The sequence below is a fragment of the Rhineura floridana genome, chromosome 1, assembly GCF_030035675.1.
Source record: "Rhineura floridana isolate rRhiFlo1 chromosome 1, rRhiFlo1.hap2, whole genome shotgun sequence".
NCBI lineage: Eukaryota > Metazoa > Chordata > Lepidosauria > Squamata > Rhineuridae > Rhineura > Rhineura floridana.
This window is the reverse complement of record NC_084480.1, coordinates 24,012,294-24,029,341: the sequence shown is the minus strand read 5'-3', so window position 1 is coordinate 24,029,341 and position 17,048 is coordinate 24,012,294. Positions and strand designations below refer to the sequence as shown.

General features: G+C 46.0%; 2 protein-coding genes and 1 non-coding gene across 4 annotated transcripts in view; 2 read left to right on the top strand and 1 right to left on the bottom strand.

Annotated features, from left to right (window-relative positions):
- Positions 1-17,048, bottom strand: part of SUB1 (SUB1 regulator of transcription) — a 414,045-nt gene that overhangs the window by 36,558 nt on the left and 360,439 nt on the right. The gene's annotated exons all lie outside the window — the stretch shown is intronic.
- ZFR (zinc finger RNA binding protein) overlaps positions 1-17,048 on the top strand; it is a 68,072-nt gene that overhangs the window by 14,239 nt on the left and 36,785 nt on the right. For both annotated transcript variants that reach the window (XM_061615647.1, XM_061615658.1), the window contains exons 3-4: positions 8,944-9,226; positions 11,373-11,517. In XM_061615647.1, coding sequence (XP_061471631.1) covers positions 8,944-9,226; positions 11,373-11,517 — 428 coding nt within the window. The remainder of the gene's footprint in view (positions 1-8,943; positions 9,227-11,372; positions 11,518-17,048) is intronic.
- On the top strand, positions 7,274-7,410 carry LOC133375989 (small nucleolar RNA SNORA66). Its single transcript, XR_009760372.1, has one exon. It is a non-coding gene; the product is annotated as a small nucleolar RNA SNORA66 (small nucleolar RNA).

Below are 17,048 nucleotides of genomic sequence, written 5' to 3'. Positions count from 1 at the left end.
ATTTCCAGACTAGAAAAGGCTTGACATTGAATTTGTACCTGCCATATAGCTATTAAAGGCACAAGAACCCTGTTTTTCTCCAATGCCAACTCTAAACCAAACCCCAGGCTACCGTTCTGCATCCACTTGCCTAGAAGTAAGCCCATTTCACAAAGGCACTTACTTCTGAGTAAATATGTATTCCATTGTACTGTTAAGCTAATTGCACATTGAATTCTTAATGAGAAATGCCAAAGCAAAAGACATGTCAGCCTCTTTGCAAAGTTTTCACAGTTGCCTTTTTGGAGGGAAGGGGATACTTTAACATTCACCCACACTTATGGCTTAGTAGCATTTGCAGAAAATAATTTATAGAGACTACCTGATCTCAGAAAATCCCACCATTGTAACGATGCATCCTGGTTGCTAGGGGAAAAGGAAGGGCAAACTATGGCCCAAGGACTAGAAAAAAAGACAAAAGCCGGGAAAGTGCACTAAAAGGGAGGGCGGAACAGCACTCTTCAGGACCCCAAGGATTCCTGTTGCCTGGTGTCCAAACAACTCACTAATCAGCCAAAGCTCTGACTTCATTCATTGACTAAAAACACTGACAATCAGGAGCAGCCCGGCTACCTTGTTTCACAGAAATCGCTTAGAAGGGTACCTGCACATTTTGCTCCATAACTTTCTTTCTAGGAGAGCTAGACACTTATTTCTTCAAAAAATGAAAGCTCAGATTGTGGGCCACCTGCTGGGGGCACCTATGAAAGTCTTCGTGGGTGACAGGTTGGTGACCTCCGCATTAAAGCCTTGAATTTTTGGGACTTAGATTCATATGTGTGAAGATGGGCCTTAAGTAGCTAGTTAGATCAGCATACGAAGCCCATCTGAAATATGACAGATGAATATGTGGGGAGGGCCTTTTCAACAATAACACTAACTGGAATGAAGTCCTGAAAGACATTTGGTTCGGTTGCTGTGGCTTTCCAGTGTGTTGTAGAGATGTATCATGGACCACCCCCTCTCTCTGCGAGAGAGAATGTACATTTGTGTTTTTAAAAAAATTAAATCGGAACACTTCAGATTGGTATAGAATAGTAAAATCATACACTGAAACATTAAAAAGAGTAATATGTACTCTATCATTCACAATGCAACTAGAGTAGCTGGCAGTATGCAAAAACCAATAATAGTGGCGAGGAACCACTTAGGTAAACAAGTCAGTTTTCAGTGTGCATAATGTATCATAAGAACATAAGAAGAGCCTGCTGGATCAGGCCAGTGGCCCATCTAGTCCAGCATCCTGTTCTCACAGTGGCCAACCAGGTGCCTGGGGGAAGCGTAACCCGCTGTATGAGTGGGGCCCTACTATATATGTATCCTGACTGTTGTCAACTCAAAATCTATTTCAGGATTTGTAAGGATTTGTTAGTTTTCTTTTTCTTTATTAGTTTTCTTTTTTCTTTATTAAAGTAAGGTCTTAGTTAGGGATTTAGAAGATTAAGAGCAGTATTTAAGATTATTTATTTATTTATTTATTTTATTTAACAATATATACCGCTATCAAAAACAAACCTCTAAGCAGTTTATGTAAAATAATATAAATATTCATAAGAAAATACTAATAAAAGCAACAGATTTTAAAAAATAAGTAGGCACAATAATATTATCAAGATATAGAAAAAGCATGCATAATAAAATTGCATGTCTGTAGGCTTCCTTAAACAATTTTTTTTAGTAGGCATTGAAATAATACAAAGAAGGCATCTCCCTAATATTAATAGGAAAGTTGTTATCAATAAATAGTGGGAATACATATTATATCTGTACTATATTATTTACTGATATCTGTTTGTGTACTTACAGAACTTAAGATGCTGATACAGTAAGGCCTCACATTTTGGTGGCCCGCTAATACAGCAGCTAAAATTAGAGTAAGGCCTCACTCATACAGCGCTTGTTCTGCTTTTACGGTGTTTTTGGGGTGTCGGGCGCCATTTTATTGAAGGAGTTCCACTTTTAGGCGGGTTTCGCTTTTAGGCGGGGGTCTGGAACGTAACCCGCTGTATGAGTGGGGCCCTACTATATATGTAATTTCATGATGTTAATGTACATATATTGATGAGTCCAGCATGATAACATGCATGGATCTAATTATGTAAATACTGAAAATTTTATTAATGTATATTCATTACTTTAAATGGAAGATTTATTAACATACACTCCCACTTCCTCTTTTTCCTTGGACTTTCACAGGAGAGACGTTAAAAACCAAAACAAAGGCAGTTCTTAGTGGAATACTAAGGCTGCAGTCCTCACTCCACTTACTTGGGAGTAAGCTCCATTGACTTCAGTAGGGCTTACTTCTAAGTAGACATGGTTAGGATTGTGCTGTAAGCTCACATAGGTTACTTCTCTCATCAGTGATTCACCATACTGAATACTGCTTTAGGAGAGCTTCACGATAAAGATCTAGGTGTGACTACTCACTGGGCCAGGACATCTCTAGCATGTTACTCTGCTGCTGCAAGAATTGTACTGGCTGCCCATCAGCTACCTGGCTAAGTTCAAGGTGCTGGTTTTGGTGTATAAAGCCCTAAACAGCTTGGCACCAGGATTCCTGAAAGATTGCCTTATCCCTTACATACCCAGTCAGTCACTGCACTCTGCAGGTATGGGCCTCTTGCAAATACCATCTGATCAGGTGTTCCACTCCACACAACATAGAAAGTGGATCTTTAGTGTTGTGGCATCTACGCTTTGGAATTCCCTCCCCGTCAGTAGTAGGACCCCTCTTTGTTGTCTTTCCAGTGCCTATTAAAAGACCTTTCTCTTTCAACAAGCCTTTTAAATAGAGGCTTTATCCCAGTCTGCATCTGTGTTGCAATTGTTTTAAAGAAGTTTTTATTGTTTTTAAGGTGTTTTGTTTTTAAGATTTTTTTAAGAGGCTTTGTTTTTAAGACATTTTATAGATGTTGATAGTGTTTTGTTGCTTGTTTGCCATCCTGGGCTCCTTCTGGGAGGAAGGGTGGGATATAAATTTAATAATAAACAAATAAATAGAATAAAGAAACTTTTTAGCAGAATATTAAGTTTTATGTAGAGAATGGAATTGTTTCATAAATCGTGATTAGAACAGAATACTTGCCTCCATTCTGTGAATATTTATTTATTTATTTATTTATTTTATTACATTTCTAGACCGCCCTATAGCAATAAGCTCCCAGGGCGGTGAACAGCATAATAAAACAGATTAAAATACAAACGGATGTAAATACAATACAGTACACAATAAAACATAATTAAAATTCCAAATTTAAATTCAATTTTAAAATTTTTAAAATGCCTGGGCAAAGAGGTAGGTCTTTACCTGGCGCCGAAAAGATAACAGAGAAGGCGCCAGGCGTATCTCGTCAGGGAGGGCGTTCCATAGTTCGGGGGCCACCACCGAGAAGGCCCTAGCTCTAGTTTGTCGTTCTCCGTGCCTCCATATGCGTTGGGACACGGAGAAGGGCCTTCGACGTTGAGCGCAGTGACCGGGTAGGTACATAGCGGGAGAGGCGTTCCGCCAGGTATTGCGGTCCGATGCCGTTAAGGGCTTTATAGGTAAGAACCAACACTTTGAATCTGGCCCGGAAACATATTGGTAGCCAGTGCAGCTCGGCCAGAACAGGTGTTATATGATCAAATTTTTTAGTCCCAGTAAGGACTCTGGCCGCAGCATTCTGCACCAGCTGAAGTTTCCAAACCGTCTTCAGAGGTAACCCTACGTAGAGTGCATTACAGTAGTCCAATCTAGAGGTTACCAGAGCATGGATAACTGTGGCGAGGTTCTCCCTCTCCAGATAGGGTTGTAGTTGGGCTACCAGCCGAAGCTGGTAGAACGCATTCCGTGCCACCGAGGCTACTTGAGCCTCCAGTGACAGGAGCGGATCTAATAAGACCCCCAAACTACAGACCTGCTCCTTTAGGGGGAGTGTAACCCCATCTAGGGCAGGTCGGACATCATCCATCTGGGCAGAGAGCCCCCCCACCAACAGCATCTCAGTCTTGTCAGGATTGAGTCTCAGTTTGTTAGCTCTCATCCAGTCCATTATCGCGGCCAGGCAGCGGTTTAGTACATTAACAGCCTCACCTGAGGAAGATGAAAAGGAGAAGTAGAGCTGTGTATCATCAGCATATTGCTGGAAACACACTCCAAATCTCCTAATGACCTCACCCAGCGGCTTCATATAGATATTAAAGAGCATGGGGGACAGAACTGAACCCTGTGGGACCCCATATTGGAGTATCCAGGGACTCTAGTAATGCTCCCCAAGCATCAACTTCTGGAGACGATTCTCGAGGTAGGAGGACAGCCACTGCCAAGCAGTGCCTCCAACTCCTAAGTCCGCAAGACGTCCCAGAAGGATACCATGGTCGATGGTATCAAAAGCCGCTGAGAGATCAAGGAGAACCAACAGAGTTACACTCCCTCTGTCTTTCTCCCGACAGAGGTCATCATACAGGGCGACCAAGGCTGTTTCTGTACCAAACCCCGGCCGAAAGCCCGATTGACATGGATCCAGATAATCAGTTTCATCCAAGAGAGCCTGGAGCTGGCGAGCGACCACACGCTCTAAGACCTTGCCCAAGAACGGAACATTTGCTACCGGTCTATAGTTGTCAAAATTTTCAGGGTCCAAGGAGGGTTTCTTTAGGAACGGTCTCACCACTGCCTGTTTCAGGCAGGGTGGTACCACTCCCTCTCGTAGGGAGGCATTGATCACCTCCTTGGCCCATCTGGCTGTTCCGTTCCTGCTAGCTTTTATTAGCCACGAGGGGCAAGGATCCAGAGCAGAAGTGGTCGCCCGCACCTGTCCAAGCACCTTGTCCACATCCTCGAGCTGTACCAACTGAAACTCATCCAATAAAACAGGACAAGACTGTGCTCTGGACACCTCATTAGGCTCAACTGCTACAATATTGGAGTCAAGGTCCCGGCGGATGTTCGTGATCTTATATTGGAAGTGTCTCGCAAACTCATTACAGCGGGCTGTTGATGGTATTATTGCGTTCTGAGGCCCAGAGTGTAAAAGTCCTTTATAAAAAGTCCTTTATAAAGTTCCGCTGGGCGGTTAGAAGATGACTGAATGGAGGCAGCAAAGTACTGCTTCTTCGCTGCCCTCACCGCCTTCATATAGAGCTTGGTAGAGACCTTCACAAGTGCAAGACCACAGCCGTCGGGAGTTCGTCTCCATTTGCACTCAAGCCTTCTCCTTTCTTGCTTCATCACTCTTAGCTCCGGGGTGAACCACGGAGCCACTTGAGCTCTGCAGAGGAGAGGGTGCACCGGGGCGATCGTGTCAACTGCCCGGGTCATTTCCGTATTCCACAAATTGACCAGGGTTTCGACAGGAGCGTCAGTTTTATCAGCCGGAAAACTTCCCAGAGCCTTCTGAAAGCCTTCAGGATTCATTAGTCTCCGGGGACGGACCATCTTTTTAACCCAGGAAAATCTTCTCAAAAGTTGGGGGTCGTCTTATACGCCCAGTCGTCTTATACGCCGGAATATATGGTATTTCTCCTGCTCGCAGCCTGGCCCGGCCTCCCCTCCCCTGAGGGGAATCCCCATTGCTCCTACGTCCCGCCATCTCCGCCTCCTCCACCGCAGCGAAGGCGGCGCCCTGCGCGGCCTCCTCCGCCTCCTCCTCTGTTGCAAAATGGCGGCCGGGGTGGGGAGCAGCAGCAGCAGCAGCCTCCCCGCGTCCTTCTCCTCCGTGGCGGCCTCGCCTGTGCCGCCTCCCGCCGCTGCTGCTGCTCCTCCGCCCGCGGCTGCTCAGGCGAGCGACGGGGCCGCAGTGGCGGCGGCTGCTCCTTCTCGGGCGGCCAACGGCGAGCCGCTGTCGCTGCTCTCGCTGCCGCAGGCCGCGCCGGCGCCTCTGCTGACGCACAACCACCGGGCGGCGGCAGCAGCGGGAGGCGGCGGAAGCGGGAACCCGCTGCCGACTGCTGCCCCTGCGGCTTCCTCCTCGGCGCCCTCCGCCGCCGCCTCCGGCCCGCTGGCGCCGCGGGAGCCGGCCTACAACTGGCAGGCGACGAAGCCGACGGTGCAGGAGTGCTTCGCCTTCCTCTTCAACAATGAGGTTCTCAGCGACGTCCACTTCTTGGTGGCCAAAGGCCGCGCCGGGGCGCAGCGCATCCCCGCCCACAGGTCGGTGCGGGCTATGGGGCGAGGGGGCGCTGGCCACGCAGGGAAGAAAGGGGAGAGGGACGCTGGCTTTTTAAACGGGGATCAGGGTCAAAAGTTGGGGGGTCCTCTTATACGCCCAGTCGTCTTATACGCCGGAATATACGGTACTTATAGTTTAGGCATTTTCTAACACTGCTACAGAGAAAAAAGTATCAGAACTTCTTTTATGAATTATTATTTACTATGGTATTATAGTGATTTAGAACGTTTTTGTGACAATGATATCTTATTGTTAATATAAATGATAGAATCACTGATTCCCAATAGAGAAAAAGTGGGAAAAACATGTAAGTTCTTAGGCATAACCACAAATGAAAAGAACTTTTAAAAGCTACAACTAGTGCAAAATGCGGCGGCCAGATTGCTGACAAGGACCAAGCGGTCCGAGCATATAACACCTGTTCTGGCCAGCTTGCACTGGTCGCCAGTATGTTTCCGGGCTAGATTCAAAGTGTTGGTATTAACCTATAAAGCCTTATACGGTGCGGGACCACGATACCTTGCGGAACGCCTCTTCCGATATGAACCGGCCCGTGCACTACGTTCTGCTACAAAGGCCCTCCTCCGGGTTCCAACTCACAGGGAGGCCCGGAGGGTGATGACAAGATCTAGGGCCTTCTCAGTGGTGGCCCCCGAACTATGGAACAGTCTCCCCGAGGAAGTACGCCTGGCGCCGACTCTGCTCTCCTTCCGGCGCCAGGTCAAAACCTTCCTATTCTCTGAAGCATTTTAAGTTACACTGATTTACTTTTTAAAATGTTTATTGTGTTGGATTGATGATTGTATTTTAGTATTATTTTGTTATTCATTGTATTTTTATGCTATTTTATGTTCACCGCCCAGAGAGCTATTGCTAGTCGGGCGGTATATAAATTTAATAAATAAATAAATAAATAAAATGTTGATCCACTACTGAACTCATGTATGTGTGTGTGTGTTTCTGCTTATGGAGGATTAGCAAAAGTTACTAGTTCTTGCCAATGTGCCTCATACAGCACAAGGTTGAAGGAGGCTTTTCTCTGACCCAGGAGTAGGAGGTCAAGTCCCATAATGTGTGAAATCTTGCAAACTCGATCACTGGCTCTGCATGAAGTGGCAGAAGCAAGGGGAACAGGTTTGCTAAAGTAAATATGGTAACAGAACCATACTGTCCTTAGAAAGAATAATACTAAGGCTGTTTATTCTGTACCATAACAAAGCACATTTTCTTCAAATAAAGCATTTCAAATATTTCTCAAATGTTCTGTTGATTTGCTGCTTAATAATCCTAATGAATGATACTTCCCTGTCATTCTTCTCACAAAAACAAACAGATTTTACTTGCCTAACATCACTTTTTTTCTTGAACATTATATAGACATGCTTATTGCTGGAATCATTTAAGCATTATAAAAGAAACGTAAACTTGCAGAATGTGAATTGGAGTAATAAGCTTATTTCATTTTGTAGGGAGAGTGTATGTACAATTTTTGTTACTACTTTGAAACATTTTTGTCCAAAATATATATCGTTTTCAAAAGAAATTCCTTTTTTTGGGGGGGGGGCAATTGTTGCAAGAAATCAGTTGTCATTGAAAGCTGCTAGGATTGTGTCTGATAACATGAAGAGGATATTATTTTTATCTTTGTTTCTCTGTAGATTCAGTTGAACCTTCCTTTTTCCTAATCACTGCCCTGGGCTCCTGCCGGGAGGAAGGGCAGGATATGATTGATTGATTGATTGACTGATTGATTGATTAATTACACGGAGAGGAAGGCATAGAGGAATGATTCTCCCAGTGAACCTTCCCCCACATTGGATTCCAAAAAACTGTTTGATGGGCTGGGGAGAGCACGATTTCCAGTGCCAATCAGCTGAGCAGCATGGGGGTGACGCATGATGGAATCTTTGTTTAATCATCCCCCCCCCCGGCTGTCTGTCTCTGTTCATGGACCTCCACTGAATGTGGCCCTTGCAGTTATAGGGGTTGCTGACCCATGATCTAAAGGCTTGCAATTCAATGAATATAGTGCCTGTGTGATTTTTCTCTGCAGGTGTTGGGAAAGGAGATGAAAATGCAGGTATTTGGAAAGCTGCAAATACATCTTCATTTTAAAAAAATCTCATTTCCCAGGGGCATTCTAGGAATCCATTTCTGACTTTCTATGCTTTTATTGCATTGCAGACAACTCATTAAGAAGCATTCACATACAGTAGTCAATTTATATGGGAATGTCAAATATTACTATAGTATTTCTCTTAGACATACTATTCCTACATCACCTAGTAACTGACACTGATCGTTGGTTTAAACTAAAGCAATGCTCATTTACATCAAAAGACCCTCTCAGAATTGTATTTTGTTAAAAATGATTGTTATCAGTTAAGGTTTCAATCTTGCCTCATTGAACTCAATGGGACTTACATTTGAGTATATATTTCCTCTTAAGTTATTCTGCATGTGGGTGAAATGAATGTGTTTAGTGAATTTGGCAGTCATCTTGAGACATGTATCAGGAGTCCTGTATGCCCACCTGGGCTTTTTCAAGACCGTAGAACTGAGCCTCATTAAAAGGCTGTAATGAAAGATGAATTCTCTTACTTTAAACTGCAGATCAATGCGATTGCATTTGTAATTTGATTTAGTCTTTTCCAGGCACATTTAAACTTAGACAATTGAAGGAGCTTAGCAATTAGGTGTCAGGCTTCATTGTATCATCGTCATACTTCTTGTCTTTGTCTTCTTATTGCAGCCAGCAGCCAGCTTCAGGTGTAGCCTATTCTCATCCAACCACAGTTGCAAGCTACACTGTCCATCAGGCTCCTGTAGCAGCGCACACAGTTACTGCTGCCTATGCCCCAGCAGCAGCAACAGTTGCAGTAGCAAGACCTGCTCCAGTGGCTGTTGCAGCTGCTGCAACAGCGGCAGCCTATGGAGGTTACCCTACAGCACATACAGCAACAGACTATGGTTACACACAGAGACAACAAGAAGCTCCCCCTCCACCACCTCCAGTCACTACACAAAATTACCAGGTAAGTGTACTTAATGGAGAAACTATAAGTCATTTCCTACTTTCCCTCATACTGAATTTGGTCTTTTTTCCTTTTAAAAAGTGATGGGTGATAGGATAAGTTAGATATAGAATAAGAGTGTACATGTATAATCCTCTCAAGTTTAAACTGTTGTAATTTAGTTTAGGTCAGTGACTCACAGGACAGTCCAGACCCCAGCTGGACAGGTGATGGAGCAGCAGAGCTGTCTCCACATCTGCAACACCGTTGCTCATGCTGGCAGAAGGGCAAGCAAATTGCTGTGTCAGTTTGGAGCTGGTGCAAGGATTGGGCTCGAAACAGGTCTGGTGACAACATTGAGGCTGGTTTAGGATGCAGCAGACTTCAGGCTGGCTCAGCCCCTTCCTGCCCCAGAGTACCCCATTTGGTGGCTTTCTGTGGGCTGCTACCAGCTGAGCTCCCTCCAGTGGTACTTCTGCCTGCCCACAGGTTTGGCAGAATGACTGGTGAGCTCTATGGCAGCAGAGTCCAGCAGGGTTGGGTGGAGGGAGACTGCCAGTTTGCTGCAGAGGCGTTTTTGATTGCAGCCTAAATCCTGGAAAACCGTTGGGGCCAAGATGTGGAATTTGTTCAAGTATTTATGACTGCATAAGATTTTTTTTGTTCATGTATATTGAGTCATTTATCAGCCCCAAGTCCTGTTTTGAATACCAGTGTTGAGCTATACCATAGAACGTATAAAGTAGGAGTGCCTGTGAATACACATTAAATACCTTTTCCAAATCATTGAGTAATGAGAGAGGCTTGAGCTCCATACTTCTTTTTAAATTAACACTGCCCTGAGGTCTCAAGATACCCATTCATCAGAATGTATGAAATCATCCATGTTGAATAGCTATAACTGTGTTACCAAACTTCTCAGTTTCCCTCTAGAACACAAAATAATGCCTGAGTGGACACCCTTTTTAACGTAAAGTAGGGGTGGGGATCCTATCAGTTCCCACCTTACCCCCAACCACCTTGGATAGGTGGGTGGAAAAACCAACCTGTCAGTCAACTGGCATCATTATGCCATCAGATGATAGACAGGTGGGTTGTCCCACCCACATGGCAAATCCCTTGCACCAGCGCTTTCCCAGTGCCCGACAGCTGGCTGGTTGTTGGGTGTTTGGGAAGTGCAGTGCAAGTGGCTTTGCCAGCCTTATATTTGGGGATTCCCAAGCACTGAGTATAGGGCTGGAAAAGCTGATTTCTGCAGGAATTGGCTGCGCAATAGAGTTCTCCATGGAGGGCTCAGTTTCATAGCCAGTCCAGCTGATTCTCTGCCTCCCCAACAGCTAACATCACATATAACATCATAGAATCAGAAAATAATGCCTATAAGGCCATCACGTCCAATCTGCTGCTCAATGCAGGAATCCAAATCAAAGCATTCCTAACCAGAACTTGGAAAAGTTACTTTTTTTGAACTACAGCGCCCATCAGCCCCAGCCAGCATAGCTACTGGATTGGCCTGATGGAAGTTGTAGTTCAAAAAAAGTAACTTTTCCAAGCTCTGACATATGGCTGTCCAGCTGCCTCTTGAATGACTCCAGTGTTGGAGAGCCCACTACTTCTCTCGGTAATTGGTTCCATTTTCGTATGCCTCTAAAAGTCAGGAAGTTTTTTCTGATGTTCAGCCAAAATCTGGCTTCCTGCAGCTTGAACCCATTATTCCGTGTCCTGCACTCTGGGACAATCGATCAGGTGTGGGGCAGGTGGGTGTAGTTTTAAGAAAAAAGTCCTCATGGGCCATATTGAGGCCCTTGTCAGACTAAATTTGGCTCATGTGAGGAACCTGCCACCCCCTATTTTAGAGGTTTTGTAGGCGTAATGTTCTGTAGTGAAATCAATGGTAGTATGACTTTTTTTTGTAGGAGAAAAGGCTGCTTAAAGGTGCATTAACATCTGTTTATTTAATGCAAGATTAGACAATGCTGAATTAAGTTCAGTACTAATGTCACTTTATTTAGTAATGTCGGAGAAAAAATGCACAGTTTGGTCCTCGAAAGACCCCTTATCAGTTCTGTTAAATACTGGAACAATTAAATAATTCAGCAACAGTTTATATGTTCAAGGGAAAAACTAATGCGCTCAATTTTTCTCCCCCACTTACATGTTTTTTAAGGATTCTTATTCATATGTTAGATCTACTGCGCCAGCTGTGGCTTATGACAGCAAGCAATATTATCAGCAACCCACAGCCACTGCAGCTGCAGTTGCAGCTGCTGCCCAGCCACAGCCTTCTGTGGCAGAATCGTATTATCAAACAGGTGAGTTGCATTCATTGAAATGCTCTTAAATGTGTGTGTTGGTTTTTTAAAAGAAAACTCTAGCTTTGTTGTTGTGATATAATCACACAACTTTTTCTGCAGATTCTCAGAATCTAATAAATAATAGTTTGTAGTAGCCACCTTTTCAGTAGTTAACTCTTTAGTGGTTAACTTAATATTGGTAAAGCAGTTAGCATCCAGATCTGCATGTTCTATAATCGGCAAACTTGTGAGAGCCAGGGAAATTTAAAGCTTTACCTCTTAACTATGACTGCTTCATCCAGATGAAGATTCTGATATGGTTATGCTTAACAGAGTGTACACCATATTTTATAAAAATAACTTCCAGAAAGTGATAGGATCATTGTTAAGTCATTTCTCACCATCCAGGCTCAGGTGTGATGCTTAATAACACTACTGTTCATCTTTAAGTGTAGCACTGAATCTTTCTTAGTATTCTGCTGTCTACTATGAGCATGGTATGCCCTCCGGTAGCCCTCCCTTGATATACCCATGTGTAATGAAGGGGGGCTCTTACAGCACATGTTGCATTTTTGTTCTTAGATTGGCAAAGCACAACTCTGGGATAGCGCCCTTTACTATATATGTTATTCTTATAGAGGGGGCATGAATAATGAGAAAGTAGCAGCTAGGACAGAACTATTACTCGATTATAAGTAATATCACTAGGATCTAGGTTCGAATTGACATGTGAACTGGATTTAGGAGTCTTGGTTAAGATTGGGATGCTTTATTCTGTAGGCAGCAGTCATGAGGACACAATATGCAGGTAGTATCAATGCTACCCAGTATTCATGAGGTACACCTTAGCCACATATAACAGATTGGACCATTGGTCTCACCTGAAGGGTGATTTTCATAGGAGGAATGCCATCAAGCGGGTTATAGCTCCACCTATCGTCCGAAGGCAAGAATGTTTTTGAAGTCAAGACTAGGGGCGTCAGGCCCCTCCCACTCTCCAGTTCATTCGCAGCGAGTCCAAAGAGAGAAATCTAAAAATGCAGGAGAAAAAGGCCAACGGGCCTACCAGCAAAGACATAACATAATAGCAATATTCATAATAATATGACTCTAACATAGCGATATAACAGTAATAGCAGTCTTGACTTCACTAGTTAATCTAAATATAATAGCGTAACAGGAATATATGAAAACCCCCAAAAAATATCTAGGTATCCTCCAACTGGGAGGGTCGTGATGGCATTCCTCCTATGAAAATCACCCTTCAGGTGAGACCAATGGTCCATTTTCCATAGGAGGAATGCCATCAAGTGGGATGTACCAAAGCAGCCCATAACAGGGAGGGACCACCCACATCCTAATCATCATTAAGAACCTGTTGCAACACTCGTCTGCCAAAAGAGGCATCGGCAGAGGCATAACGGTCTATTTTGTAATGCCTTATAAACGAGTGTGGGGTAGACCAAACAGCAGCTCTGCAAATATCAGCAACAGGAGCGTTGGTAGCAAAAGCAGCCGTAGTGGCCACTGACCTAGTGGAATGAGCTGTTATACTAGCTGGAACTGGAAGCTTAAGGGACTCATAAGCTAAGGTAATACATGCGCGCAACCAGCGGGATAAGGTGGAATTAGCTGCTTTATGCCCCATAGACCTTGAATGAAAGGATACAAACAAAGACTCAGTTCGTCGTATCTGCTGGGTCCTAGACAGGTAGGTCTTGAGAGCCCTCCGAACATCCAATGAATGCCAAGCCTTCTGTAGAGGATGGGTAGGATTCGGACAAAATGAAGGAAGAACAATGTCCTGGTTGCAGTGGAAAATGGAATTGACCTTGGGACGGAAGGAAGGATCAGTTTTCAGCACAACAGAGTCCTTGTGAAAGACACAGAGATGGCGGGCGGAAGACAATGTGCCCAGTTCCGAAACTCGTCTGGCAGAAGTGATCGCGATCAGGAACAGGACCTTAAATGACAACAGACGTAAAGGCACAGTCCTGAGGGGCTCAAACGGAGGGCGTTGTAAAGCCTGTAGCACCTTCGACAAACTCCATGAGGGAAAACGGTGGACTACAGTAGGTGAGCGTAGAGCGGTTCCCCTCAGAAAACGTTTGATGAACGGATGTGAGGCAACAGGGGCAGCAGTGGAGGACACTGAGAGAATGGACAACAGAGTGGACGCATGTCGACGTAAGGTGTTGGGTCTGAGTCCCATCATGAGACCCCGATGAAGGTATTGTAGCACCTGTTGAATTGTGGCCTGAGAAGGATCAAGGTGTTGGGACTGACACCACCTGGAGAATGCCACCCAAGTATGTTGATATATACGAGTGGTGGATGGTCGTCTCGAGGCGTCAGACAGGCCAGCCAACCTTAAATGTCCCTGTTCAAAAGCCACGCTGTTAGCTTGAGCCAATTGGGATCCTGATGCAATATTGGGCCCTGGGATAAGAGGTCTGGTCTGACCGGGAGTGTCCAAGGGTCCGACACCGACATGGCAAGGAAATCCGAGAACCACGGTCGACGGGGCCAATATGGAGCTATCAGAACCAGTTTGGCCCTCTCGCGCCGTGCCTTCCTCAAGGTTCTGGCTAACAGTGGTACTGGAGGGAAGGCGTACAGTAGGCCATCCGGCCATGGTAGCGACAGGGCATCCACCACTTCTGCTGTCGTGTCCAGGTATCGAGCGAATTACCTGGGTAGCTGACAATTGCGACTGGAGGCAAATAGGTCGACTGAGAAGGCGCCGAACTGACACTAGAGAAGATGGAAAACGGTCGGATGAAGTTTCCATTCTCCCGGGAACACCTGTTGTTTGCTGAGCCAGTCTGCTGTCACATTCAAAATTCCTCTGAGATGTTCTGCTTTTAAGGATTGCAGATGTTGCTCTGCCCAGTCGAATATGAGGGAAGCTAGGTTCTGCAGAGGACGGGACCTGGTCCCCCCTTGTCTGTTTAAATGAGATTTGGCACACGTGTTGTCTGTTCGAATGAGAACATGGTCCAAGTGGAACAGAGACTGAAAATGGAGCAGAGCTAAGTGGACAGCCTTTAGTTCCAGCCAATTGATGCTCTGAGACTGCTCTGTTTTGGTCCAAACCCCCTGAACAAACTGGGAGTTGCAGTGGGCTCCCCAGCCAAGGAGATTGGCATCTGTGGTGATGACAGTCCTGCGGGGTTCTCTGAACGGAGTGCCCTGGGTGAGATGTTGCACCCTCGTCCACCAGCGGAATGACAGGCGCAGTGCGGGGCTCAAGGGAATTGCTCGATGGTTTGAGCTGGCAATGTCCTGTTGAAACGACAACAAGGCCCACTGTAGCTGGCGAGTATGAGCTCGAGCCCATGGAACAATATGGATGGTGGACACCAACATTCCGAGAGCCCTGGCTAGAAACATAACGTCTGCGGATGTTTTGTGCATCAGAGATCTTGCGATGTCTGTGATAGCAGTTATGCGATCTGGGGACAGGAACACTGTGGCCTGCAGAGTGTCCAACATCGCCCCTAGATGCTGTAGGCGTTGGGTTGGTTGGAGATGGCTTTTGTCGAAGTTGATTAGCCAGCCGTGGGCCTGTAAGACATGGAGCGTGAGCGTTAGATGGCGATGAGCCAGCTCCCTGGAACTCGCCCGTATTAGAAGATCGTCCAGATAGGGGTAGATATGGACCCCTTGAAGCCGGAGGTAAGCCACTAGTATGAGTAGCACCTTGGTAAATACTCTCGGGGCAGACGAGAGACCAAACGGCATCGCTCGATATTGAAAATGCTGGGAGCCAAAGGCAAACCGAAGGAATTTTCTGTGGGCTATGCAAATAGGCACATGGAGATACACTTCCTTTAGGTCGATAGAAGCCAGGAAGTCTCCTTCGTGCAGGCTTTCTGTAATGGAGTGGAGGGATTCCATTTTGAACCTTCAGTACTTTACGAAGTGGTTAATGAACTTGAGGTCCGGTACCGCCCTCCATGACAGATCTCGTTTGGGCACAGCAAATAGGAGGGAGTATACCCCTTCTGACCTCTCTGTAGTAGGGACTGGCTCTATCGCCGCTATGTCCAAGAGGTGATGTATGGCTGTTTGCATGATGTAGTGCCTGGCTGGTGCCCTGGGACAAGGGGAGGGATGAAATCTGTCTGGGGGTGTTGCCCAAAACTCAAATGCATATCCATAACAAAAAAGTTCTCTGATCCAGGAGACCTGAGTCAGACGCAGCCAATGTTCTCCAAACAGAAGCAGTCTGCCCCCAACCGGTATTGCTTTAGTACTGCCTGCACTGGCGAGACCCTCCCCTGTATGAGGATGTTGAGGAACCTCTGCGCCCCTGGTACTGACCTCTGCCTGGGAAGCGTCTGTTCCAGACTCCCCTGGAGGAGCGGAAATCATATGTTGGGAAATCGCGGCCTCGTTCCCCGGGCCGCGTTCCTCGAAAGGGCTGAGACGGGCGGTACGAGGCGAAATGTCTGAAAGGTCTGCGCTCAACGTTTCTGACAGTGGCCAAGACAGGCTTTCGAGCATCCTTGGGGTCAACAAGCACTGCCTTTAGGGCTTCCTTGCCGAAGAGTAATAAGGTGCCCGTGATAGATTAACTCTGGCTGTAGAGTCAGCTTGCCAGTGATGAAGCCAGAGGGTCCGTCGGGCAACAACCTGAGCTGCCATAGCGCGTGCTCCTAGCTGATTTGCGTCCAAGGTGGCATCAGCCACAAAGGCAGCTGTCTTGCGCAATTTTATCAGTGACCTTCGCAGAGAAACAGGATCTGGATTAGGATCCTCTAAGAGGTCATCCAACCACATCATCGCTGCCCTGGAAAATATAGAGGCTGATGTAGAGGCACGCATAGAGAAGGCGGTGGCCTCATGATTCTTGCGTAAGGCAAAGTCCAGCCTCCGCTCAGTGGCGTCCTTTAAATGAGAATCTCCTTCCCTTGGCAAAAGGGATCTGGAAACTAGGCTGGAAATCGTCCCGTCTATGCCAGGGACGGCCAGTCTGTTAGTAAAGTCCGGAGCCAAAGAATAAAGTCTGTCCGCAAGGGCATTAAAGCGACGTGCTTGTAAAGGGTGAGACCATTCGTCCATGGCCAGTTTAGCAATGGGATCTGGCACAGGAAGATAGTGCTCTGCTGGTGTGGGGAATTTCAACACCCTGGCCCCTTTTATAGCGGGAGTGGCAGCTGCAGGTTGCGTAGATTGAAGACCAAGGATATTTAATACTCTGCGCGCAAGGGGTTGATAATCTGAGGCATCAAAGAGATGATAAGATGTATCCTGCTCATGTTCCGAATGGTCACTCAATTCGTCTCCTTCGGCTTGCAGAGCGAATGGGGACTCTTCCCCGCAAGAAACGTCATCAACGAACCTGCCCCTGGCAATGTCAAAAGGATTTGGGGAGCATGATGGATTCGTCTCATTGTGTACAAAGTGGTCACCACTGTGCTGGGGAATAGCGGGGACTTGTGACGGTGACTGTCTCTGAGCGAAGAACAACAGCATGCCTTGAAGTTGTGATATGAACTCATGAGACAGCTGCAGCCCCGGTGATGTAGATGGTTGCTCTTGTA